At 38.3% G+C, this 25336-nt stretch overlaps 2 protein-coding genes across 4 annotated transcripts in view; one reads left to right on the top strand and one right to left on the bottom strand.

The window, feature by feature from the left end:
- Positions 1–13921, top strand: part of LOC108667223 (DNA polymerase epsilon catalytic subunit A) — a 22328-nt gene extending 8407 nt beyond the window's left edge. For both annotated transcript variants that reach the window (XM_018154222.2, XM_047884919.1), the window contains exons 7-24: positions 1419–1653; positions 1964–2113; positions 2490–2656; positions 2876–3008; positions 3229–3342; positions 3664–3876; positions 4132–4380; positions 4720–4919; positions 5236–5455; positions 5819–6019; positions 6583–6687; positions 6883–7017; positions 7217–7444; positions 7769–8524; positions 8672–11284; positions 11511–11689; positions 12487–12619; positions 13147–13921. In XM_018154222.2, coding sequence (XP_018009711.1) covers positions 1419–1653; positions 1964–2113; positions 2490–2656; positions 2876–3008; positions 3229–3342; positions 3664–3876; positions 4132–4380; positions 4720–4919; positions 5236–5455; positions 5819–6019; positions 6583–6687; positions 6883–7017; positions 7217–7444; positions 7769–8524; positions 8672–11284; positions 11511–11689; positions 12487–12619; positions 13147–13338 — 6223 coding nt within the window. In that variant the 3' untranslated portion in view covers positions 13339–13921. The remainder of the gene's footprint in view (positions 1–1418; positions 1654–1963; positions 2114–2489; positions 2657–2875; positions 3009–3228; positions 3343–3663; positions 3877–4131; positions 4381–4719; positions 4920–5235; positions 5456–5818; positions 6020–6582; positions 6688–6882; positions 7018–7216; positions 7445–7768; positions 8525–8671; positions 11285–11510; positions 11690–12486; positions 12620–13146) is intronic.
- Positions 13863–25336, bottom strand: LOC108667222 (transcription initiation factor IIB). 2 transcript variants are annotated; one of them, XM_018154220.2, is made up of 6 exons: positions 24903–25336; positions 20156–20424; positions 19150–19248; positions 16145–16291; positions 15615–15722; positions 13863–15002 (listed from the first exon to the last, which is right to left on the bottom strand). In XM_018154220.2, exons 1-6 carry the CDS (start codon positions 25267–25269, stop codon positions 14811–14813), a joined length of 1182 nt encoding a protein of 393 aa, XP_018009709.1. In that variant the 5' UTR covers positions 25270–25336; the 3' UTR covers positions 13863–14810. The 2 variants fall into 2 exon arrangements, with proteins under 2 accessions (XP_018009709.1, XP_018009710.1); XM_018154221.2 differs by lacking the exon at positions 19150–19248.

The raw sequence follows: 25336 nt of genomic DNA, 5'->3' as shown, positions 1-25336 counted from the left end.
TTAATGTAATTTAATAATTAGTGTAGTTTGGCAGAACTTCTTCATTTATACAGGTTTGATTGAAGACCAGAGCATACTTTTTATTAACAATTTTCTTATTGTTTTTTTTTCGATGAGCCAAACGAAATTTCTTGCAGGTGCTTGGAGATCAAAAAGCAGATTACCAAATGACATTTTACTGGAATGCGACGTTTCGAATATATCAATATTCATTATCAAGCAAGTGAAGAGTTATTGCAACGCTTAAAATTGAAATTTGGACATGACACAAGTTCATACAGAAAGTATCGTATATCGTATGAACTTATGTCATGTTCAAATTTCAATTTTAAGCGTTGTAATAGTAACTCTTCCTTTGCTTGATAATGAATATTGATATATTCGAAACGTCACATTCCAGTAAAATGTCATTTGGTAATCTGCTTTTTGTTCTCCAAGCACCTGCAAGAAATTTCGTTCGGCTCATCGAAAAAAACAGTAAGAAAATTGTTAATAAAAAGTATGCTCTGGTCTTTTAATAACTGTAGATTCTTAGAAGCTCCTGAAGCACAACAGACCTAAAAAAACTCAACAGCTAGCCGGTTAGCACCTAATTGTCCGGGATAGATTATGACTTCTATTTAAGAATCCAGTTGTTGCAAAGCCTGTCTCCTACATCTAGTTTAAATCGGTGACCTTTTTAGCGCATTTTATCATTTATGGAAAAAAGGCGCTATTGTGATCGTCGTGTCCGTCCGTCCGTCCGTGACTTCACGTTTTCGTCGACGAGAAAATGCGCTTTCTGTCACTGTCTTCTGTGACTACTGAGTTATATTTTTTTCATACATTTTACACCTACAAATTAAACATTTTTATATCGATTTAAAATTTTATGCCCATGCATTCATCCCGACACGGTAAGTATCGTGGATACACGCTCGATCAACCAATATTAATTTATTTGTGGTCATGAAGCCAGTTATTTTTACGATGTAACGTTGTTTGACGGAATTTCTTCAACATGAGCCCCCCAGAGTAGTGCTGTGTAGTTGTGTTTCGCCCATTATTAATTACAGACGATCGTGCTTGTTACCATCTATTGTAATGATATTATTTTTAGTTGTGTTATTTTTTGATCATATGTTATGCTTCTCGATGTGGATGTAAAGTAGCAAAATTGTTTTCTGATTATTCTCATGTTCAGCCAAATTTTAGTTTCCTGCCAAATCCTAATTTCAGGAAGAAGTGTGATGGGTTCTGCCAGTTTTGGTCAAATCGTTTCTTTCATATATTTTTTAGTTAGTTTTTTAAGCAATATACTGATAGATATGTGCGCTACTACATGCAGCCAAAACCGTTTATGTAGCAATGGTTCCATGTTTCATTCAGTTACATGTAGTTCTTACCAGGTTTCTTACATTGTTTATGGTTCGTTGCAGGGAGTACGACGTGCCTTACCACGTGCGTGTGTCCATCGACCTGCGGGTGACGGTGGGCCGATGGTACAGCGTGCGCGGTTCCTCCCCTCCAGTCATCACGCCCAGGCCTGACCTCCTCGTCTGGCCGGACTGCATCGTCCTTGCTTATGATATCGAGACCACGAAACTCCCTCTCAAGTTCCCGGATAGTTCTTCCGACCAGATCATGATGATCTCTTACATGATAGACGGACAGGTGCGAGTTACGGATCTCGAACCAAATGCATTGGGTTTAACATTGCGATAAATCACGACATACAAGTTGCATTTCAAAGCAGCACATATGTTTTTTATTAAATCTATACCATCTAGCAGACAGTTTTGGCTGGATATTGCTGAAGTATCATTAACCCATATTATGGGCAGTGCTGAAGATTACTGAAATATCTTACACCCATGATATTAACAACGGGTGTAAGTCCAAGTTTGCGCTGTAGATTAAAATTTGTACCCTTAAGATGATTTTGCACTCCTGTTGGTTTTCAGTGTTATTTTATACTATTCAGGGCTTTCTGATCACCAATCGGGAGATCGTGAGTGAAGATGTTGAGGATTTCGAGTACACGCCGCGGCCTGAGTTTGAGGGACCTTTTGTGGTCTTCAATGAGCAGAACGAGATGGCGCTGCTGCAGCGATTTTTCGATCACATCATGGAGGTATGCAAAGTTGTGCAGGCACATTAGTTTATTCTATTCATTTCGCCTGTAAATTAATAACGGTTTGGTATTATTCATCATTAGGAACGACGTAGTCGTAGTTTCTTCAATTATACTGGTCACGTTTGTCAAATGTGGAACAAGGCTGTGCTAGTTCAAATAACTAATATATTCTACTAATTTCTACAAAACATAATAAGTGGTCATTCGTTGTAACTGCTTATTTAAATTTAGTTGCAAACGGTTTTCTCTGAAGCCACAATCCTCTTGTTTTCATGTTTCCTCTTTACATTGTCCACTACTTGTTTTATCTGACAGATTATTATCTTGAAGGAAGTCATCGACGGAGATTTATGTTCAACAATGTTTTCTTCAGGTTCGTCCGCATATCTTCGTGACGTACAACGGAGATTTCTTTGATTGGTCATTTGTGGAGTCCCGCGCAGGCTTCCATGGAATCAGTATGCTTACAGAGATCGGCTTCTCGCGCAACTCTGCTGGCAATTACATCAGCAGACCTGCGATCCACATGGACTGTTTCTGGTTAAATGAACAAAAATTAATTTGGATTTTATGAACTTGTCGTTTGTGTGACTTTAAACGCGATTTTTGGTGTTGTTTTTTCGCTTCTGATGCGCCATAGTATTGTGTTGCCAGTCAGAATCATCTCGTCTTATGTATTTTTTGAAGTAACTGACTGAATGGAAGCAAATGAAAATATTGGCCGACTGCCATATAAATATATATTTCTGTCATTTTCAGTTGGGTGAAACGAGATTCCTACCTTCCCATGGGTTCACAGAATCTAAAGGCTGTTGCAAAAGCAAAACTTCGCTACGATCCTGTAGAACTTGACCCTGAGGACATGTGTAAGCTTGCAGCGGATCAGCCTCAGGTAATTTTTAAAAGAAAATATGTACATGATCGTGATGTTTAACATTAATAGTACAATGATAGATGGTCACTTAGTTTATCTGACTTTTATATACTGATATTGGCAATCCTATGTTGTCATAAGTTTTTGTTATGCTTTACTTGGAAATAATTGCATAAGTTTTATGGAAATTTGTACTGTTTTATTATTTATTTTCACGTTTTCCTTGTATTTATTGCAGGTGCTAGCTAATTACTCAGTGTCGGATGCTGTAGCAACTTATTACCTCTACATGAAGTATGTTCACCCCTTCATTTTTGCTCTGTGCACCATCATTCCTATGGAGCCTGATGAGGTGCGTAACTTTGATCATTGCAAGACTCACATCGTCCTTACTTCTAGAGCGCTAAGCTTGCTGGATTAGATCTTGGGTTAACACTAATTATAGTTATTACACAAAAGTTTGTTGCTCTGCCGAGTATTCCTTTTATCAAATTTTGTCAAGTTGATTATATTTGTCTAAAGCCACCCATTTTGGTCCTTTGTAATCGAAACCGAATGATTTAGAAATATCATTATGATCATTGGTGCATTATGTATCAACCAAAAAAAAATTATCTAAGTTCAAAATGTTTGGACTGTTTTCGTAATAGTTCATTTGCTGCTCTCGCGACAGGTTTTGCGAAAAGGCTCTGGAACTCTGTGCGAGGCGCTGCTGATGGTTGAAGCATACCATGCAAACATCATCTATCCAAACAAACAGGAAAGTTCGCTGGTACCTACAACTGAAGACGGCAAACTGCTCGATCAAGAAACATACGTGGGCGGTCATGTAGAGGCAATTGAATCTGGAGTTTTCAGAGCAGATATTCCTTGTCGCTTCCGCATGGTAGGCTGTTCTCTGGTGTTAGATCATTTGATCAAAATGATGGTTACTTGCTTGCAAAGATATTTAGCCTTTGCTACACTTAACTTCTTCATCTATATTTCTTTGTATGAAATATTTGTAAATATTGACTATTGTTGACGTTTGTGTATTCGCATTCTAGATACTCCTCTATTTTGTATCACGTTGCAAAATTCTAATCACTTTGTTGTTAAATTCATTTGCTGCACTTGATACATTTTTTTTTGCCATGGGCAGGTACCTGAAGCATTCCAAAACCTCTTGGACAATTTAGATCGAACTCTGAAGTTTACCCTGGAGGTTGAAGAAGGGGTTCCTTTAACAGATGTCACTAACTATGATGAAGTGGCTCAGGAGATTCGTGCTAAACTTGAAGATCTCCGGGACACACCCAACAGACTTGAGAATCCTTTGATTTATCACTTGGACGTTGGTGCGATGTACCCAAATATTATATTGACTAACAGACTCCAACCTTCTGCAATGGTAAGTTACTGTGTAAAAATTATACTTTCTTGTTAGTATCCGTATTATTTTTAAATTTTATTCATTACTGGTTGCACAATCAGACCGTTAATTGGGGTCAACTCGACGGGTAACTTGAATTTAAATTCTTTTTTTTTTGTGTTGTTTGGCTCATTCCGGCAGCTATTTGCTTTGTGAAAATTAGCTCAATTTTTGTACGTTTCAATATTGAATTGATTTATATTTTTTGAAGAATCATCGTTACTCACATTAAATATATCAACATAAACATCAAGTCCAAATATTGTTAAAAAATTTTTTTTTTCATTTCAACGTCTATGAATATCCTGCGTTGACCAGGTTTCAGAAGAGACGTGCGCGGCGTGTGACTTCAACAAGCCTGGCAGCTGCTGCCAGAGGCGCATGACTTGGCTGTGGCGCGGCGAAGTGATGCCTGCCAGCCGCGCTGAGGTGCAGCGAGCACAACATCAGCTGCAGACGGAGCGTTTTCCGCCACTCGTGCCTGGACAGCCTCACAGGGCTTTCCATCAGCTCACTAAGTGCGTGCCTACAGCCTCAACTTGGGTAATATAACCATCGCTGTGCTAGATACGCGGCCTTGAAATATGGACAGTATGGACGACGGTTAATGGATCTGTACACGGAAGAGGGTTATTGTGTATTAGGAATATGGTTATTATTTAATTTCAAGTTTTACGAAACAAGTTTTTATTACCGTATACGAGTTTGCACGTACGAGTTGATAGTATAGAAAATTTTTCAATTTTCGATCACTCAACTTATTAAAAATGACGCTTCTACCTTTCATCGAATTGCGTTCAACTCTGAGAAATTAATCTAATTATCTCACATCAGAGAAGAGCAGGCCGCGGTGACAAAGAAACGCCTGCAGGAATACTGCCGCATCGCGTACAAGCGCCTGCACGTGACGCGACTAGAAGAGCGTCAGCAGACCATCTGCCAGCGCGAGAATCCCTTCTACGTAAACACGGTGCTCAGCTTCAGGGATCGTCGCTACGAGTATAAGGGCCTTGCCAAGTCATCTAAAAAAGAAGTTGCTGACGCTATGGCTAAGGTGAAACCTCGGACTAAAGCCTATTGTGGTTGTGTTAGTCTACGTAGCTAACAATTGAAGAAACCATTAACGTTGGTACAGTTTTTAAGGCGTTAGGCGAACTGATGAGCCTAATCTCATTCTCAAGATTTCCTGAAATGTATTGCAGGGGTCAAGCTATTTCACGATTTGTGCTCTGAATGGTTCAGTGATAGTAAATTTGTAATGAAAGACGAGTAGTTCACTGCGACTCTCTATGTGATTTTTAGGCTTCAATGAGTACTCCAACAGATGTTTACCTGACAAACCTCTAGTGTCCTTCATTTTGTTTGTTGTTTCGCCTTTTAACTTTTGTGATGTTGAGTTTTGTAATTGTTCACTCAGGGTGACCTCGGCGAGATCAAGGCTGCCAACTCGAAGGCAGTGCTATACGATTCCCTGCAGCTTGCACACAAGTGTATCCTGAACTCCTTCTATGGCTATGTCATGAGGAAAGGATCTCGCTGGCACTCCATGGAGATGGCGGGTATTGTGTGCCACACGGGCTCTACTATCATCACAAAGAGCAGAGAGATCATCGAACAGGTTCTTAAATTATTGAATTATGTTAAAACCATTCTCTAATATCGCCGAATTCTGGGCTGGCTAACAAGTCTCATGGTTGAACTAGTATAAGGTTGACCCGCGAGAAGTTCAGTTTTGTGGATGTAGTTCATTGTTCGCCTGTGACGACACTGATATCAGTGACGTCACGGACATCAATTAATCACTGAACTGAAATCAAACCATTCAACCAATCCGTCACGGGAATGACGGGATTGTTTGCTATTCTCGATCGCACCTCGTAATACCTTATTTACTTTAACCTTATGTTTGATAGTGCATAGAGAAGTGTTTGATTAATATGATTTCATACAGGTTAATCTTTCTCTCTTTACACCGATTTTTAACAATGTTTATGGATAATTCCCCTCGGCATTTTTCGTGTTCACTTGTATCAAAACTGATTGAGAACAAACATCGATAAATACATTTTATATGATCTGTCAATATTTTATACTTGGAAAATTATTTCCTGTATTATTAGCAGAGGGTTTAGTGTACTGGCCTTGTGATTGAAATAAGGGATTTGTATTATTCATCTTCAGATCGGACGGCCGCTCGAATTGGACACTGATGGCATTTGGTGCATCTTGCCAGCATCATTTCCCGAAAATTTTGTTTTCAAAACCACTCACGCGAAGAAAAGCAAGGTGACGATCTGACAGCATGTGCCTCACTCATAAACTGCCTGTATTCATCAGCAAATACCTCATCTGCACAGCGCTTTGAGGAACGCAAGAAGTTGTTTATAATGATAATATGTATTTGACAATATTAACGTGATAAGAAGCCGCATAAGTTCTCAGCAATATATGATCAGGCAGGTGACTATATCGTGTTTGCAGGTTACTATATCTTATCCCGGTGCTATCCTCAATGTGATGGTGAAGGATCACTACACCAACGACCAGTACCACGATCAGGATCCCAATGACAAGATGAAGTACCACGTACGCTCAGAAAATTCTATATTTTTTGAGGTTAGTTCCAGCAACACTTGAAACCTCACCGCTTATTTTGAAAGAAACCCGTTTTCGGCATTAAATATTTTATACCGTGATCATTTCTCTCATATAATTTCAGTATTTATGAAATTACAACCTTTTTTTGGGGGGTTGTATACCAGACTAAGAAAACGAGCTGACTGAAAATTCCTCTGATAAATCATTATTACTTCAGGTTGATGGTCCATACCTTGCAATGATCCTGCCGGCTTCCAAAGAAGAAGGAAAAAAGTTGAAGAAGCGCTACGCAGTCTTCAATTTTGACGGCTCGTTGGCCGAGCTTAAAGGCTTCGAAGTGAAAAGACGAGGAGAGTTGCAACTCATCAAAATTTTTCAATCTTCAGTTTTCGAAGCTTTTCTTAAAGGAGATTCATTGAAAGAAGTTTACGATAGTGTTGCAAAGGTGAGATGAAGACTTGGCTTGTTATTTTGGTATTGTACTTCCTGAACTTTGCAATAACGCTTTATTATAAATAAACTGCTTATAATCTGAGTACAATTAAGTTTCATTAGGCTTGAAATGAGTTGTGCATGAGAGAGGCTTGCTTTTTGTTATGCTCGTTAGTAATAAAGTATTGAATATACCTGGAATTATAAGTTTATCGAGTGGACTAACAAGGTTCATGATAAATATGAGCATAGAATGGACATTCAGTTTATAACTTTGTTCAGAGTTACATTTTTTGCTAACTTGTAGTATTAATTGCGTTTTCTTCGCGAACTTGAGGTTGCTGACTACTGGCTGGACGTGCTCTACAGTCGCGCTGCCAACATGCCCGACTCGGAGCTCTTTGATCTTATCTCCGAAAATCGTTCCATGAGTCGCAAGCTTGAAGAGTATGGCGCTCAGAAGTCGACGTCTATTTCTACCGCTCGTAGGTTGGCTGAGTTCTTGGGTGATCAGATGGTGAAAGATGCTGGCTTGAGTTGCAAGTTTATCATCTCTAAAAAACCTGATGGTGCTCCAGTCACGGAGCGCGCTATTCCTCTGGCGATCTTTCAAGCTGAGCCTTCTGTAAGGCAGCACTACCTGAGGAGGTGGCTCAAGGACTCTAGTCTCACTAGCTTTGACTTGCGTGATATACTGGACTGGGATTACTACATTGAGAGGCTTTCGGGCACCGTCCAGAAAATTATAACAATTCCAGCTGCTCTGCAAGGTTGCGCCAATCCCGTACCCCGCGTGGCTCACCCTGACTGGCTACACAAAAAAGTGTTGGAGAGGAACGACACACTAAAGCAAAGACGAATCACTGACATGTTCAGTGTCGTTGCCAAAGCGCTGCCCGACGTGCAAAATGACAACAATGATACCGCACCAGACATAGAAGACATGGCTACTGAACGCGGTGAAGCTGGCCTGGCTGTTCCGCGAGTAACTTTGTCGAAGAAACGCAAGAGGGAAGAGGTCGTGGGCGAAGATGAACTTGCTAAGTCATGGCGAGATGTTCTGGGCGATCCTCCTAGCAAAGGAACGACACGAGTAAGTACTTTTCTGTGTACAAATTTCAAATTGTTTCTATAAGCAAGCTTTTCTAAATATCTTTCCATGTTACTATATGCTGAGGTCGATTCTAGTTTGAAAGATGCCCTTTATCTCAACTAATTTAAGATTTTTTTGCGTTTTCAGGCCGAGTTGCAGGAATGGATTAGATTTCAGAAGCGTAAGTGGGCATTACAACGCAGTCAAAAATGCAACGACAGATCGAAGCGACCTAACCTTGGTCTTGGCGATGCAGCGCAGTGTAGCGGTGGAGGCCGCGGCGTAGTGAGAGTGGGCAACCCTGCTTCTCTAACCCATTTGTTGATGCGCAACCAGCGGTCCATCAGAGACGTTCCTTGGCAAGTAATTCAGCTTGCAGAGACGGCTGTTGCTGGGCAATTTAAAGTGTGGGCGCTGGTGGGACACGAGCTCCACTGTCTCAAGCTCACAGTTCCTAGGATATTTTATGTGAATCAGCGAACTCCGAAGACTGACAATGATGGAAATGGTGTTGTTTGGAGAAAAATAAGCAAGACTTTACCGCGGTCTCACCCTGCGCTGCATCTCTATGAGTATTGTGTGCCGGAACAAGTTTTTGTCGAGCACACAAATAAGATCATGGCTGACTTCTCTACTCCTGATATTGAAGGAATTTACGAGACTCAGGTTCCTCTAGAATTCCGAGCCATTGCTCAGCTAGGATGCGTCTGCTTGGTTGACAGGACTCAGGTTAAAATCGAAACGGATTCCTTCACTTTGAGTCAGCTAAAATTCAAAACTGTAGCCCAGTATCGCTACCTGGAAGGTGACCCATTACGTACAATATTTTTGTATCACCACAAGTCAGGCAGTAAAGCTATGTTTGGCGTGTTTTTAGCTTCTACAAAGAAAGCTCACATTTTTGTTCTCGACACAGTACGCAGTAACCAAATGCCCAACATGGTGAATCTCTACACAACCGAAAGAAATCACAAACTTGAAGCTGACACTGAAGAGTCGGATTTGCCTGCAGATAATTATGCCTTCGACATAAAGCTTGAAACAGATGTGCGGCAAGTGTATCGCCAAATTCAGCGAGTTGTGCTGAACTACAAGGAAGAACGCAAGGGACCAACTTTCGTTGCAGTCCAAAGTCCTCATGACATTCAAGCTCTAACAACGCTTATGCCTGGACTGCAGGACTTCCCTTTGGTGCCTGTCCACGTTGCTGATGTCGACGGCCTTTACAATGTTCTGGACTGGCAGAGAGTTGGAGCAAAGGCAATGTTGCGACACTATTTTGGATTCATTCCGATTTACAGGACTGCTCTTGAGCAAAGTCGTTACTTCCATGTGCCTGTTGGAAACTTGCCTGCAGACACAACCTCCTTTGGTTCCGATTTGTTCTACGCTCGCCATTTACAAAAGCATAATTGCGTACTCTGGTGTTCACCGACCATCAGACCTGACCTAGGAGGTCACGAGTTTGATGATAACCGCCTTGTTGCCGAGCTAGAAGACTCGGCTCTTGTGACTGAAATTTGTAATCCTGGCTGCTACGAAACTGTTTGTGTTGAGCTCGACATTGATGCTCTAGCCGTGACGACTTTGCTTCAGGCACATCACATCAACGAATCGGAGGGCACAAGTAGCAGCATTGCCTTTGATGCCGTGCCTCAAATATCCGTTCAAGACATGATTGGAGGGACAAATTCGTCTGAAACTTCCATAGCCTCGCTCACCTCGTATGACGAAACTGCTCGTTGTGCTTCAGCGTTCAGAATCCTCAGGCAGATGGTGACTGCGTGGCTGAAAGACGTCACACTCTACCAGAACATTTTTGCTGATTTTCAGATAATTCACTTTTATCGATGGCTTAGAGATCCGAATGCCCTCTTACATGACCCAGCTCTGCAAAGGATGCTCCACACGCTCATGAACAAACTCTTCCTTCATTTGGTGTCCGAATTCAAGCGTTTGGGGGCCATTATTGTCTTCGCCAACTTCAACAAGATCATTATTTGCACAAAGAAGCGCAGAATTGTTGATGCAATTTCTTATGTCGAGTATGTAGTTGATGCCATCAGAAATAAGGAAATGTTCCATTCTGTGGACATAAGTTTCAGCCAGTGTTGGGAGTATCTGTGTTGGCTGGACCCTTCGAACAATGGCGGCATCAAGGGCAAGGTTCCTAAAGATGTCTCAGACGAGACTCAATCTCAAGCAGCGGTAGAGAGAGCTGGTGCTGTCGAAGGAGATAGTGAACTCAGTGCCGCGGATGAACCTGCTACTGATGACGGTCCAGTGATCGAGATGAACTGGAATCTGGCCGAGTATTTGCCCGATTGGTGTGATGCTCAAACCAATTTCAATAATGTCATTGCTGCTTACATGAGCGCTGTTTACGAGAAACTGACGGCAACCAATTCTTTCGAGCCCGGGATGACTCCCATAAGGCGCCGTGATCTCACTCAATCAACCAGCAGCTCACTGGACTCGAGCTCGGCTTTAAATGAAGAAAGTTCCAGCAACAAAGATCAAGTACCAGAACACATTCAGTTTGCACGCACTCTCATCTCCGGTGAATTGTCTCAAAAACTTTTCTTTATTACACAAAAAATTCAAAAGCGCGGCACACACAAACGCGATGAGGACGATGATGAAGAAAAAGAAAACTTGCTTGTAACTCCGGCTGCCCTGCGTGGTCACCATAACCCTGCGGTCGAGTTCGTTAAAAGCGTCTGCAAAGTTTTGTCTCTGGATGCTAATGTTACTGACCAGGTACGTTCATAAAAATCGTGAAATATTCGGGGTTTGATAGCTTTATGGTTTCTATTTAATTCTACCATAATAAATTATTCTGCTGGTCCCGTACTGAATGTATAGATTATGGATATTGATTATGAAGTTTTGCGCCACATGTTCTACATAAAATCCAATTAAGCTTCATCGATGCGAGTTTATGCCGCAAAATTGTATCATCTTAATAACTACGATTTTTCGACAGGTAACCAAGTTACGCCGCGACTTGCTGAAGTTGTGTGGTGTAGGAGAGTTCAGCGCGGAGGGTATGTGGCACGACCCCTGTGTCTCCTACACGTTGCCTGAGCTCATCTGTCGTGTGTGCAATCACTGTCGCAATCTCGACCTCTGCCGTGACCACAATCAAACGCGAGTTGATGGCAGGTCAGTGCTGGAGATTACTTCGCAATATCTAGTTTATCGTGTAGGACTGAGGTAATGCTTGTTGAAGATCAAGTAGTTAATGATAGGTTTGGTTTTTTGATATCCCAAGTTTTTGACAGTTGCTACAAGTGTTGCATCAAATCTGGAGCTAAATGTGCTACATTTAGCTCCAGTCAAATGTTAAATTAGTCGATTGTTAAATTCTCCAACGATCGCAGTTTAATGTTTAATAACATAAATAGTAAATTCGTCGAATCGTTCTAAAAACCGCTGAACAATTGATTCACGTCAGCCTTGGTCGACCGCATGTCTAATATATGCACGAAGCAGTGCGATCCATCATTCACCACAATCAATAGATGTATGTGCTTCGAACGACAATGGGATCCGGCTCAGCTATGGAATGAACATAATCTTGATATTTCAGTAGAAGCACGAAACTTCCCTCAACCCTCTTTGGCACTCTTCATTTTTTTCTGGCTCAATCATGTTCTTTCTATACAAGCCCCCTCATTACATCATGTACTGTAGTCAAAATTTGTCTGTGAAAGTGATCATCGCTGTAAGACACATTGTGTGAAGAAAGAAGGCAAACAATGGGTTATCGGTCACTATGTTGTGAAGTAGGTACTTGCTATACTGATGCACGAGCATCAATACAAATCCAGGCTCGACAGTTCAATCTGCGAATTTCAATGAGGACTGAATTTCTATTGCTTGTGCATTTCTATACAAGTGTTCTGCAGAAATACGAGTCGTTAAATAGTTGACCTTTACTTGCGTATGGACATGGGCAGGTGGTGCTGGCAATGTCCTGTTTGCAAGAGTAACTACGATACCTCGGCGATCGAACACCAGCTGCTCTCCGTGCTGTACAACTCTTCCTTAGCGCTTGTACTTCAAGACGTACAGTGCGCCCGCTGCAAGCAGGTTAGTCGTGCTCTGCTTACCTCATGATGGAAATTGTCTTGCGCTTCGTGACTCCCTTGCATACCCGAACACCATGTTTTTGAGTTAAGCCTCTCTATATATTTTACGATCGCGCAGGATGGGTCTCTGTTGCCTAGTAGTTCTCATCAATAAAGTGGCTATCCATATAGGCAAGAAAAGAATGTTCACGTTTATTAATTATGACTTTTTATGTGATGCATTCTGTGACGTATCCAATCTTCAAGGGCGCGAATTAAATTGCCACGAATCCTGAAACAATTGAGTAATTTGGTTGATCTACGAATTCCTGAAGTTGATTTCCAGTTTCAAAGCCAGGCCATCTAAGTAAAAAAATTAGCTGTCATCTCCAATTAATTTCAGTCATGGCAGATTCTATCCATAAATAAAGGCTTCTTTTATTTGGAAGGCAATTTTGTTTTAGATTATTGATCGATAGACGATTTTAAGTAATCACGAGACGAAATTTTTCAAGTGACATCATTCCTATTTTTTGCTCTTGCTCCCAGGTGAAGCAGCCGAACATGACAGTGATTTGTTCTTGCGGAGGAGACTTTGTATGCATCACAAACAAGAAGTCATTCGAGGAGAAAATAAAAATTTTCGGGGCAATATCGCATCATTACGGCATGCCGCTACTGAAGGAGGCTGTGGAGTGGGTGCAACATGGCAACGGTTGGACTCCTACCGTTAAAGATTGAGCGTTTGCTCACTGCCACAGCAGTTTAAAATGAAACTGATTAAAAATATGATTTGATAACAATGACAAAAGAAAAGGTTTATTCAATCGTATTAATCTTATTGGAAATTTCACGAGTTATATTTTAAATGGAAATATTTCAAGTTGTCGTGGTCTCGCGACGATGCACGATCGATAAGTTACGGTTTATTCACGCTTCAAATTCGAATTAGTTGATTATAATTGCATAGAGGCTTTTCATATCGTACAATTGTTTCCTTCTGCCACTTTGCTGTCAATAGCCAACATCAACAAGATGATGATTTTGCTACACTTGAGGTATGATAGCATCCTGAATTATCCATCATATCATATTCCTTTGAAGTTGTATAGAAGTTGAGACCTGTATATATGACTGGTCGATTATTTTATGAACTTTTGTCTGTTTCTGTGCTACCATTAAAGCACGGATAAAATTTTTTTCCCGCGATATCAGTATTGAAGCATGACCCATACTGATGATAATATGGATAAGTTGCTAGTACCGTTGTAAGAACTTCTTTATTTAATGCAGTAAACGGTTACAGTTGTCCAACAAAAGTTTACCAATACGGTTTTACTTTACACTCTTATCATTCTCTCCCTCGTGATCCGTGCCTGCGTGACCTAGTTTGTTTAAAACTTAAAAAAGTCCGGTTATCATTGAGAAAATATAACAAAACGGATGGAACGCATCAGTTGACAAATCCATTACCTAAGCGGTGCCAAAAAAACGTTTAAAATGCAAACTATCATACTATTTAATGAACTAAAAATGTACAATGTTCACTGCCGAGCAGTAGGAGTGACAGGCTCCACATGTCAGTTAAAATAAAGCGGCACTGAACATTACATATAATGAAACAATATTATCATGAACAAGTCGCTCTTCATTTGTATAAAAGTGCAAGCAAGTTACTTACTAACCCATAAAAATTCTAACGCCTCGTTAGAACAGTCTATAATACTTTCGATTACAACACGTCCATAATTTTAAAACACAATTCATTAAACAGTTTGGAAAGCGCCACTACACATTTCAAAGTTTCCATGAATATTTCACTGAACAAAGTCATACCCCGTCTTCTATACCCGCTTCTCTGGGCGAGATGTAAAAATTTCCGTTGCTATGTTCAGACTCGTCCGAGCCGGAATAAAGGCCATCACTCATGAATAACCTCCAAAAAACTGCATCATAACATAGTGAATCCAACGGTTTGTTACGAAACTAATCTATGAATAGTCACGGATCAACACATTCGCGCGCCTTATTTCAAGATTTATTTTCTAGAAAATGGTACTTACATTATAAATTAAAAGTGAATTCTTTCAAATATCTGGCACAAGAGAAAATTTTTGCATCTTAGATGGCAATTTTTTCATTTGTACCACAGCCTAACGACATTAATAGTAAAAGTGTAACCTGTTTCACAAAATACTTACAAAGAACACAGTCTAAGATTTCCACAAAATATAATGCTGACGATCTCTGGACGGGAAATTCTCGACTGAATGGTCGAATTCGAAGTTTGCAGGGAATAGCTGCTTTGCGTAAGGGTAGAGGGCGCGGTAAATGATGTTCACGGTGTTTTCGGAGGTTCCTGTTGCTTGGCTCACTTCCAATAACGTCAGTGCCTCGGCCCTTGCCTGCTCAAGAAAAAAATCTTTATTCAAAATAAAGAAATCTAAAAAAAAAAAATCAAAGGCCTCATTAGTTCATTGGCAGGGTCTAAATTATGCAAGTTCAATTAATGTTCTATAACCTGATAACCTTAAACACTGAGACTGCTCAATATTGCAAATACGTAACTACATAATATGATGAAGAAGATTCATCAATAACTTCTCTCCAATAAAAATCAATTGCTTACTTTTCAATTTATCCGGGCTTATTGCTCGGTCTTCATTTCATACGTACATGCCATTGTGATTTTCACGTAAATGTGATTTATGCACTGGAAAGTTTGACAGTTATAGCAATCATCATAAACAATACTCTAAGACTCACGGAGAATTTAGCTAGACAATCCAGTAACTTACTTGGAATTGGCAAGGATGCAATCTAACATGAAGAATTATGAACGTAGGCAGAAATGAATGCCAATTGAATGAGAACGAACTACACCAGAAGACAAAGCTGACCAATGTCGTCGGTAACGATAAAAATAATTTTTATGATTATTATTTGCTTTTCAATTACCAAATCTATATAACATCAAGTATTAATATAAGGAACCTTAAAAAATGTATTCAGTTAACCTGAGTGGCCATGTAAATGGCGCCCGCAGCGACTGATATTGGTGAACGGCCTCGTATGATATCCAGCTTCTGCGCCTCATTTGCGATGTGTATTGCAGCTTCTATGACCTGTTTGATCCCACATCAAAATTAAATAAAATTAGGCATGTGAAAACATAAGTGAGGTAAACATCATCACTTTCTTTATTGTAATAGGATATGAACTTTTGAAAGTAAGGCCTATTTAACATACTGATCCTTGGACAAGTAGTTCATCTGGAAACAAGTTTCTGGAGTAAAAATGAAGGTATGATATAAATTTTCCATGAGACTTATTGGATTGAAAAAAAAGCCACTGAACGAACAGTTTCTTAAAAAATGTACTTCATCACTAATCAAATCACATGAAAATAAGTACAAAACTTGAATTTTACACATGAGGACGTATTGAACTTAAATTTAGGACCAAAACAATACAAATGAAAGGATAATGCTAAAAATTTAGCAATAAAGACGATCAGTCATGAAGCAGGTAAATCTTGACAGCTCACATTTTGTCCAATGCCCAAGGAATGACCATAACGGCTCACAAAATCGTCACTTTTGATGATGTCGAGTGGAGAGTCAATAATTTTCATCACAGTCTTGAATGCTCGTCCCAAATCCTTCTTGCTGAAATTACACAAAGCAGCAATTTCCTATGGGAAAGAGACAATGTTTATAAGACTAGACATACATAGTCAGATTTCACAATGGTTGTGTATGAAATTACATGAACTAGATAAAGAAATGGTCAATATCATCATTCATGTAATGTAAAATGCCATTTGGAATTTAAAACAAAATGGTGTAAGCTAAATCAAATTACATAGTAAATTTCCAACATGATTGAAACAGATTCTGCAGGCAGGCAAAACATTTTGTAATAGTGCATTGCAGTTAAAATTAAATTAAGTAAATTTGAAAACATATACTTGCAGGGGTTGGACAAAATAAGGGACACGCTTGATATTTTGATACAGTAATTTTTGAACCTGTTATAAATTATGAAAACGTGACTTATTTTCATGTTTTATTGTTTATTGTAGCTGCTAATTGATATTTTATCCTTTCATGGATATTTTTAGTACATTTTTTGCCTATAACCTAATAAAATGGCAAACCTCTGACTTTCATAGAGGCCAAATTGTTGGTGCCCGTATGGCAGGTGCTAGTGTGACAGATACTTCCCGAATGCTTGACGTTTCTAGAGGTGCTGTCTCAAAATAATGACTGCTTTAGAAAGCAGAAAAAAACAGGTCTGGCTGACAGTGAAAGTTGTCTGAAAGATACCCTTGTTACCTAAATTGAATTGAGAACTCAACGCACACCTACAGAACCCAGTTTCCATAAAGACTGTCTGCCGAGAGCTGCACAGATCCGGATGCTATGGAAGAGCTGCAATTAGAAAACCTCTCTCTAACTGGCTTGGTTCTAGATGAACTTCTACATTTAACTACCGATCTTTATGAAATTTTACACACATACGTAAAACATACAAATAAAAGAAATTTATACGAAATTTTTGGAAAATGAAAGAAAACTTGAAATTAATAGAAAACGGCTAAGAAAGGTGGTACTTTAAATATGTTGCAACTATTGCAATATACATGCTACAATATCGAGACACATTCCATTCATTTTGTAATATGATTATCTAGCAGCTCTAGAACTTCAATTTTTTATTTTCCCCATCGTTTTCTTTCTTAAGCTCGTTTTTCAATTTTTCCTGCATTTTTCCCTGCCCCCCACTGGCACCCTCCCATAGGTACCCAACTCAAACCATGCACAAATCCTAAGTCAACCATGCACAAGTGCTTCTCGAGTCGCAAGGTGTGGTCTTTACGAACGGAATGATATGTCTTTCAATGCTGTAGCTTGAATAATGTAGGAGTGATAATACTTTAAATTGGAAAAAATGAAAATTAAAATTTTTCATGAAACAAAACAAGCTGAAAAGGTGTAAAGAAAGAGGTTGTGATCATCAAATCAACCTTGTGAACGAACGAATGCATGCATAGACATGCAGCTCAAACCATTGGATGCATGAGATTTAGACCTTTAAATTGATGCTATTCATTGGCAAGGCGGGATAATTGTACGCTCAAAATTAGCAAGAACGATTGGTCGATTGTGTATATGTACTAACGCACACATAGACATGCTGACAACACCATTAGATGCGCCAGATTTAAAACATTAAATTCATAACACAAAACAAGTCAAAATTTCCTATTTATTCTGGTTTATTTTACACAAGTGGTGTAAAAATCTCCATAATTGGTCTCATAAGCAGTGGGAAAATGTGATTTTCTCAGGCAAATCATCATTCACCTTATTTCCAACCTCTGGTTGAGTTTGTGTTTGGAGACAGCCATAAGAGTCATTTAATTCCTGACTGCCCCCCCCCCAACAATAAAACATGGCGGGGGATCCATGATGATCTGGGGTGCTATTTCTTTTAAATCTGATGGACCAATGATTTCTTCTCATGGAAGAATCAACAGCCGTGACTTTTTAAGAATTGTGGATAACCAATTATATTTAGGGGGTATGCAAATCAAATTCAAGTAGGATGGACCCCTCACAATGTGGATGGACCCCTCACACTAAGTTCATTCAAAGGTTTCTAAGGGGGAATGCCATCTTTCAAGATGACAATGAACAGATCTTTACTGGAATTGTTAAAAAAAATGGCATGAGGAACATTCAGCTGAAGTTGAGCATCTCATTTGGCTACAATTAACACCATACGTGAATATCAAGCATTTATGGTCAATTTTATAGATGCAAATCAAAGTTGATTCACGCCGCCATTGTCTTTAAAAGCGCTGGAGGGAGTTTTAACTGAATGGGTTAAAATTTCCTTGAAAACAATTCACAATTTCTATAAATCAATAACGTGGAGAATTGTGGCTGTAATTGCAGCAAAAGATGGAACTAAAACATACTAAAGCATTTTTTGTCAATTTCTCAGGTGTTTCCCTTATTTTGTCTATATTCATTGTCAATATAAGTATTATAATTTAGTCCAATGCATTTGTGCACAAGACACTGGCTATAATTTAGTAGAAAAATAATTCCAGGTTGCATAAAAATTCTCCTTTCTCTTGAGCTGCCCTGGTCCTAACCTGTTTTTGGCAGAATGTCTCAATTATTTTCATGTCCTAATTCTATGGCTAATTAGCCTAATTTTCAACAACCAGTTAATCAGGCTCATACTATTCTTCAAACCTTGAATTATTCTACCTCCTAAATTTAGAGTAGGTATGGATTTTGGATCAATCAATTTTCTCTGCTATGGAAATACATACATAACCTTTTAAATGAATGCTTACAATTTGAGACAGAACAATTCTATTATTCCAATTCAGCTGTGCCCTGCTTCACTTAGTCAATGACAACCACCAGGTTTATAACAGCAACATGAGAAAAATTTTAAATCACAACAAATCAAGAGCAAGCATGCAATGAGTAACTACATGAGTAATCATTATTAGTACAAAAGGGTACTCACATTAAAGGACCTTGGGTCACCTGCTTGTCGGCAGGCAATGTACACACAAGCGCCCGACATGAGTTCCGATGATCGACCCGATGTAATGCTCATTCTCACCTGGACAAGAAGGGTGGAACTGAAAGTTAATGTGGCATGTATAATATAGTCAGTAGAAGATATTAGCAAGTTTTACATTAACCCTTTAGCGGGCAAGCATTGAAATATCCAGAAATTAAAATTTCAGAAACCATTTCAAGAAAGTAAGAAGTATTATACAATATATTTATTTATATGAATTTTTGCAAATTTTGCCTATTGAAGGTTTAAATTGCACTTGAAGAATTCAATAAATGCAATCAGTACACAAAATTTTTCTTTATAATTAAAATTCAGTTTATGCAAATGAAAAATTAGAAACATGAAAATTTAATTTAATTAAATTTAATCAAGTTGCCAAAATAAATAAATATATATATTGATACTTCCACATTTTGAAGAAAATGTGGGAAGAGCGTCAATTCCATTGTCCAAATCAAAACCTTCATTTAAATGCTCATATTTCAATTTGTGGACTTTGCAGCTGGTGATGCTATAGATAGAACGATGGTCAAATAATTAGTGATTGGCTGAGGCATTATAAGGATGCCTCAAAAACAAACAGAAAGCTGAGGTGAGGCTTTTTGTGATGCGATTTCAAGTGATCATATATGGTAACTTACCCGTGAAAGGGTTAAAGATATACCTACCTATTCCTGAGATAACCTTCTAACACCCTATCAACTAATTTTATAAGCGTTTCTTTTATTTAACTTGAATTGATGTTGAAACAGGTAACACAAAATACAGTAGTACAATAGAAAATTCAAGATAATTTCAGATATGTTATCAAATAATAATATATTTCTAATATGTAATATGTAATTTAGGAGAGCATAAAAACACAATAAATTCTCAGTAGGAGTTTTATAATAATTAAATGGATAATTCATCAACTCACAACAGCAATAATATTCTGCATAATTACCTTGATCAGTAGACACATTGCATCATCAATTATGCTCTCTGATGCATTGATATTCCTTACAAGATCAGAAACAAATTTAAAGCTTTGCATCATACACTTAGGAATTGTACAATTCTTCTTTTTTTCAACTGAAATTTTGGAGTCTGAAGTCAATCTATCTTCAATTAGTTCATTCATTTGCTGCGCTTCACAACCATCTTCTGACTGTTCCATCTTGATGTTCCCAACAGTGCAGGTGTTGTCATACATAATTCTCTCTTCCGCAATTTCTGCAAGATAATTGCAAATTTATTAGATGATTTAGATTTAAATGAATTTGTAGTGATTGTTAATGTCAAAGATACTATCAAAAGCCTTGCTTGATGATGCTAAAAGCCAGGTATTCTATCATGAAGGGTCAGTACAGTTGGAGACAATGTAAATTGCAGTAGCCAAAGGCATAATTAGGCAGAGACATGCTATATTTAATATTTAACACGTTGACTCCGAAGTGGTACATATCTGTACCACGAGGTTTATTGCTCCAGGACGTAGTGGTACACATGTGTACCATTTAAATTATTTCAGCACATTGTTTTAAAATAGATTTTAATATACAAGTTATGTCCCATTATATTTTTTACCAGTAATAGAAAAGACAGGGTCAATGAAAAATCGTAACCAATCTTAAATGCACATATTTTTTAATAGAACAGAAATTACACAAATACAGCATTGTGTTGCAGCCTCAAATTCCAGTTCATCACATAAAGTGAGCAAAAATAATGAAAATAAGCAAAATCATGGAATACCAGTCATATTTCCTTCATCATTTGATGATTTGCACTAACTTCTAAACATTTCCATGTTTTTCACTTAAGCATGGAATGCAGAAATGAGGCTTGTTCTCACATAGGTTGTGACTCTGTGCCTTATTTCTTGCCACTTGACAGTTTTCATTTAATGAAAGTTTTCTATAGCATCCTAGGTATCCTTTTCTCTTTCCTCTCTGTCCTTAGACGAGCATATGAGGATGTGATTTATCCTGGATTAACCACCACATGTACCACCAGTGGCACAAAACAAGCTTTCAATGAATGCCATATGTATGTACCACCGCTGGATCATTTACAAATTTATTTTCAAATTTGTTTTTCACTCATTTTTCATGGCTAGAAAGATGAATTATCAAAACAAGTGCTGTAATTTATTTATTAGCATAACTATTCAAAAAAATAGTTTCATACAAATTTCAAACGAAATATAACTTAAGTTTTGTTCCATAAATCAGACTCTTCCTCAAACCTAAAATTCAATGGTGAAAAAAGAAATTCTTCAAATAAAACAAATAATCCGCATAAATTGGTGATCATAATTAGTGAGATTACCTTTTGGAAAATTATCCTTGAACCAATAATAGCATTAGACATCAGGCATTACATATGACAGTGGGTTCTTTACAAACCAGGGCATAAATGTGGCTTATTCTCACATTGAAGGCAGACTGTTTTCACTCTTCTTGCTTTTGCAGCTGCAACTGAGCAGCCTTCATTTTTTGACAGCACCTCGTAACACCCTCTAAATCGTTTTCTTACATTCCAACATTGACCCTCCAACTCGACAAGGTAATGAGAGTTTCTCTTCCCACCTATAACAGCTAGATCTCATCCTGCATTCATTTTGTTTAAGTTTCCTGTCATGAGTGAGTGAGCAATAGATTCTCGGAATTCTTTCATCAACAAGGGTTTCTTGGTATGAAATTTGTTGAAAAGGAGGTATGAGTTGACCATTGCAGTTCCCAATAGCAGTTCAAATGCAGCTTTCTTGTACCATTTTTGAACTTTACGTAGGGGTGAATAATATGAGGCCATCTGATCAGAATAGTCTACTCCTTTTTTGGCAGAATTGTAGTCCAAGATACATTGTGGCTTCTCTATTTCACTGCCACATTTTTTCATGCCAGTTTTTACTTTGCTTGCAGAATGTTCTGAAACTGTTGTCATCATCAATACATTCCTTTCATCTTTCCAGTTCACAACCTTGATACCTTCAGAATTTCCTTTGCCAGTTACTTCACCTCTTTTCAATTTTGCTTGTGTTACACTTTTAGGAACTTCTTTTCTATTTTTTTTTTGCAGTGTTCCGCACACGTAGGTTGATTTTTCTAGTAGCAACCGCGATACTGCAACAGAAGAGTAGTAATTATCTACATAGAGCGTCCTGCCTTCTCTCAGTAAGCCTTCCACGAGTGATAGTGTAATGTATTCTAAATGCATCAAGTTTCCAGAAGCCTCTTCTCTACCAGTATAGATGCGGAATCTCCAAGTGTATCCCTCTACTGAGCACAACTTGTAGAACTTGAAACTGTATTTGTGCTTCTTGTTAGGAAAGTACTGTTGCAATATTGTTCTGCCCCAAAACAAAACAAGGCTTTCATCGATGACTACATTCTTGCCTGGTGTGTACTTTTTGAAGCTTTGGGATAACAACTGAATCAATGGGTGCAATTTGTACAATCGGTCGCTCTCGTCTGCTCGACTGTAGTCCGCAAAATGCAAAAATCATAGAATCAACTCAAATTTGTTTCTTGGCATCACATTTTTTACAATCTCTACACCATATATCTTATTTTTTGACCAATAACTTTCAATTTCTGGTTGCCTATTCAAGCCCATCACAATCAAAATACCTAGAAACTGCTTGATGTCTTCGGCATTCACTGGCTTCAAATCTTTCGTCTTGGAACACTGTGTGATTGGGCTTTCAGATGCAATATCATCAAAATATCTATTTGTTTCAGCGATGATGAGATCAATAACTTTGTCAGTCAAGAAAATTTTGTACACATCCAAAGGATCAATTTCACCATCCTTCACCAAGCTATAGTGTCTTTGTTCTCGTGCCGTGCATACAAAACCTCAGTTTTTTGGTGTAACATCATGCCATGCACTTAGTAGCATGGGGATGATCAGTACCATTAGACTCCACTGTGGGTAGAACCGATGATGCACTTGATTCTGAATGTACTTGTGGGTCCAGTGCTGCTTCGTTTCTAGAATAGGTACCATCATCTGCATCTGAATCAGTGTTACTGGAACTTGTTTCAAGCTGTAAAGGCTCAATGCTCTCATCATCACTATCATCAGAAGACGATTCTATTTTTTGTCTGCCATAAAATTGTCAAGTTTCCATTAGTGGGTCTGTATGAAAAGAAAACCAAATCAAGATTCAACATAAAAATTTGTTATCGTAATGCTGAGCAATTAGGAGCAGGGAGTGAAATAATGAAATAAACATATGTAATAAGTCTTGGTATCATTATAAATTACAAACTAACAAATGAAAATCATAACTACTAACTACATTATAAAAAAATATTTCTCGAGAGCTCTAAATTATAACCATTCGTGGCCAAATAATTATGATCCAATGAGTACGGTTTTTATTGTCGCAATATAAGCCACCGGTGTACCATAATCTCTTGTGCCACCGGTGGAGCGCATGGCGCTGAAGAAAAATGAAGATTTAGTGAACATTCTTATGTACAACATGTCTCATTGTTTACTCTATTCTAGAAGAAACTAGACAGAGTATAACACATACACACCTTCCCTTGCAGCTGTTCCTGACCAACTGAGACATTTTGGTGCGTAGAAGTCTTGGCACTAAGGGGGAAGTTCCAATATTGCATGCTGGTGGTTAACATGTTAAGTTCAGCAGGTGTGGTTTCTTTGCAATCTTTCAATTTAGATGTGCAAGTTACTGTTGCATTGGCAATATATTGAGAAGCATATTTATTAGTTTCAAATACAATTTGATTGTCAACATCATTGCTAATAAATAGTTTGAAGAAGTCAATCAGCTTAGCTTTTCTATTTTCTGGATCAATGGTAAGTTGTAAACACATTTCTTCCTTTACACTAAAAGGAAATGATCATGTTATTTTAGGTACATGTTTCCAGTTGGGGCTACTGAGTTAGTGCTATCATCAAAATGTTTTTCAAACAAGTCAGCAGCTTCTTCCCTTTCATATGAATCATCTGAAGATGAGATATCCTGAAAGGACTATCACATTCATCAGGAAGGTATTCACTTTCTGATGATTGATCATCATCATCCATAACTGCATCTTTTTTCCACACATAGAAAGTTGCGCTATTAATTTCTGAGAGATGCATGGGATCAACTGGTTCCTCATAACTAACTTATTATTCATATCAAGATGCAATGTTAGCTGTATGATATGTATTATATCAATTTTTGCAAGACACAGCTCAACAGTAGGTAGCCAAAGAATCAGTGCGCCATATTTGTACCACAATGTACCACAGACAATTCACCTAAGCTGGATTTAAGTAGCGGGCTAACCAGCTAAGACTGTCCCACAGAGCCATAATACAATAGTGTCCCACTTTGTTTGTCACAATGTTTTCTCGGCTGTAGTAAGTTGTGGTACAAATACTTCCCATTGGTTTTCTCTCACCAACATGTCCAGTCTAATGCATATAGCATTACACACCTTTCACTGCAATGGCAAGCTTCAAACTAACTTGAGAAAAGAAATTTGTCACTGTATTCTAGGAAAGTTTGGTATGTGAGCAATTGGAGTCAACGTGTTAAAATAGTAAACAGTGAAATTTTCAATTCAATATCTAAACATTATTGACAGAATAACAAGCAAAAGACACAAATATAAAAAGTAGAAACCTCAATATTTTTCAAAAACATTAGTAATCTAATTGATTAAGATGAGCTTTTTAATGCTTACCAGTAGGTTCATTCTTTACAACTTGATTGTCTACAGAAGAACTTTCAGCATCAGGTGAAGTATTGCTGAAAGTTTGACCAGCAGAGTTTCTTCCACATAGAAGTGTAGTTGATTCTGTACTTTTCTTCGTGACATCAATCTTCCACTCTGGCAAATGAGTTCCTGAGTATTCTTGCTCAGTTTTGAATTCCTCTTCACAGAAGTGATCATGCTCAACTTTAATGTCATCAAACATTAAGTGATCCAGCTCAACTTTGATTTTTGGCTCAATTTCAATAGTAAAATCACTTCTTTTTCTTTTGCGTGATAGCTTCTTAGCATTTTGAGCTGCATCTGGACTAACTAACCTATTCTCACACTTAGACATTGTGTTAAATTAGCTAAAAAAAGGGAAGGTTCATAAAATTTTTTTTTTTACACCATTCAAGACTGAT

Source organism: Hyalella azteca, unplaced genomic scaffold, assembly GCF_000764305.2.
Source record: "Hyalella azteca isolate HAZT.00-mixed unplaced genomic scaffold, Hazt_2.0.2 contig16463, whole genome shotgun sequence".
NCBI lineage: Eukaryota > Metazoa > Arthropoda > Malacostraca > Amphipoda > Hyalellidae > Hyalella > Hyalella azteca.
This window is presented reverse-complemented; position numbering and strand designations above follow the sequence as displayed.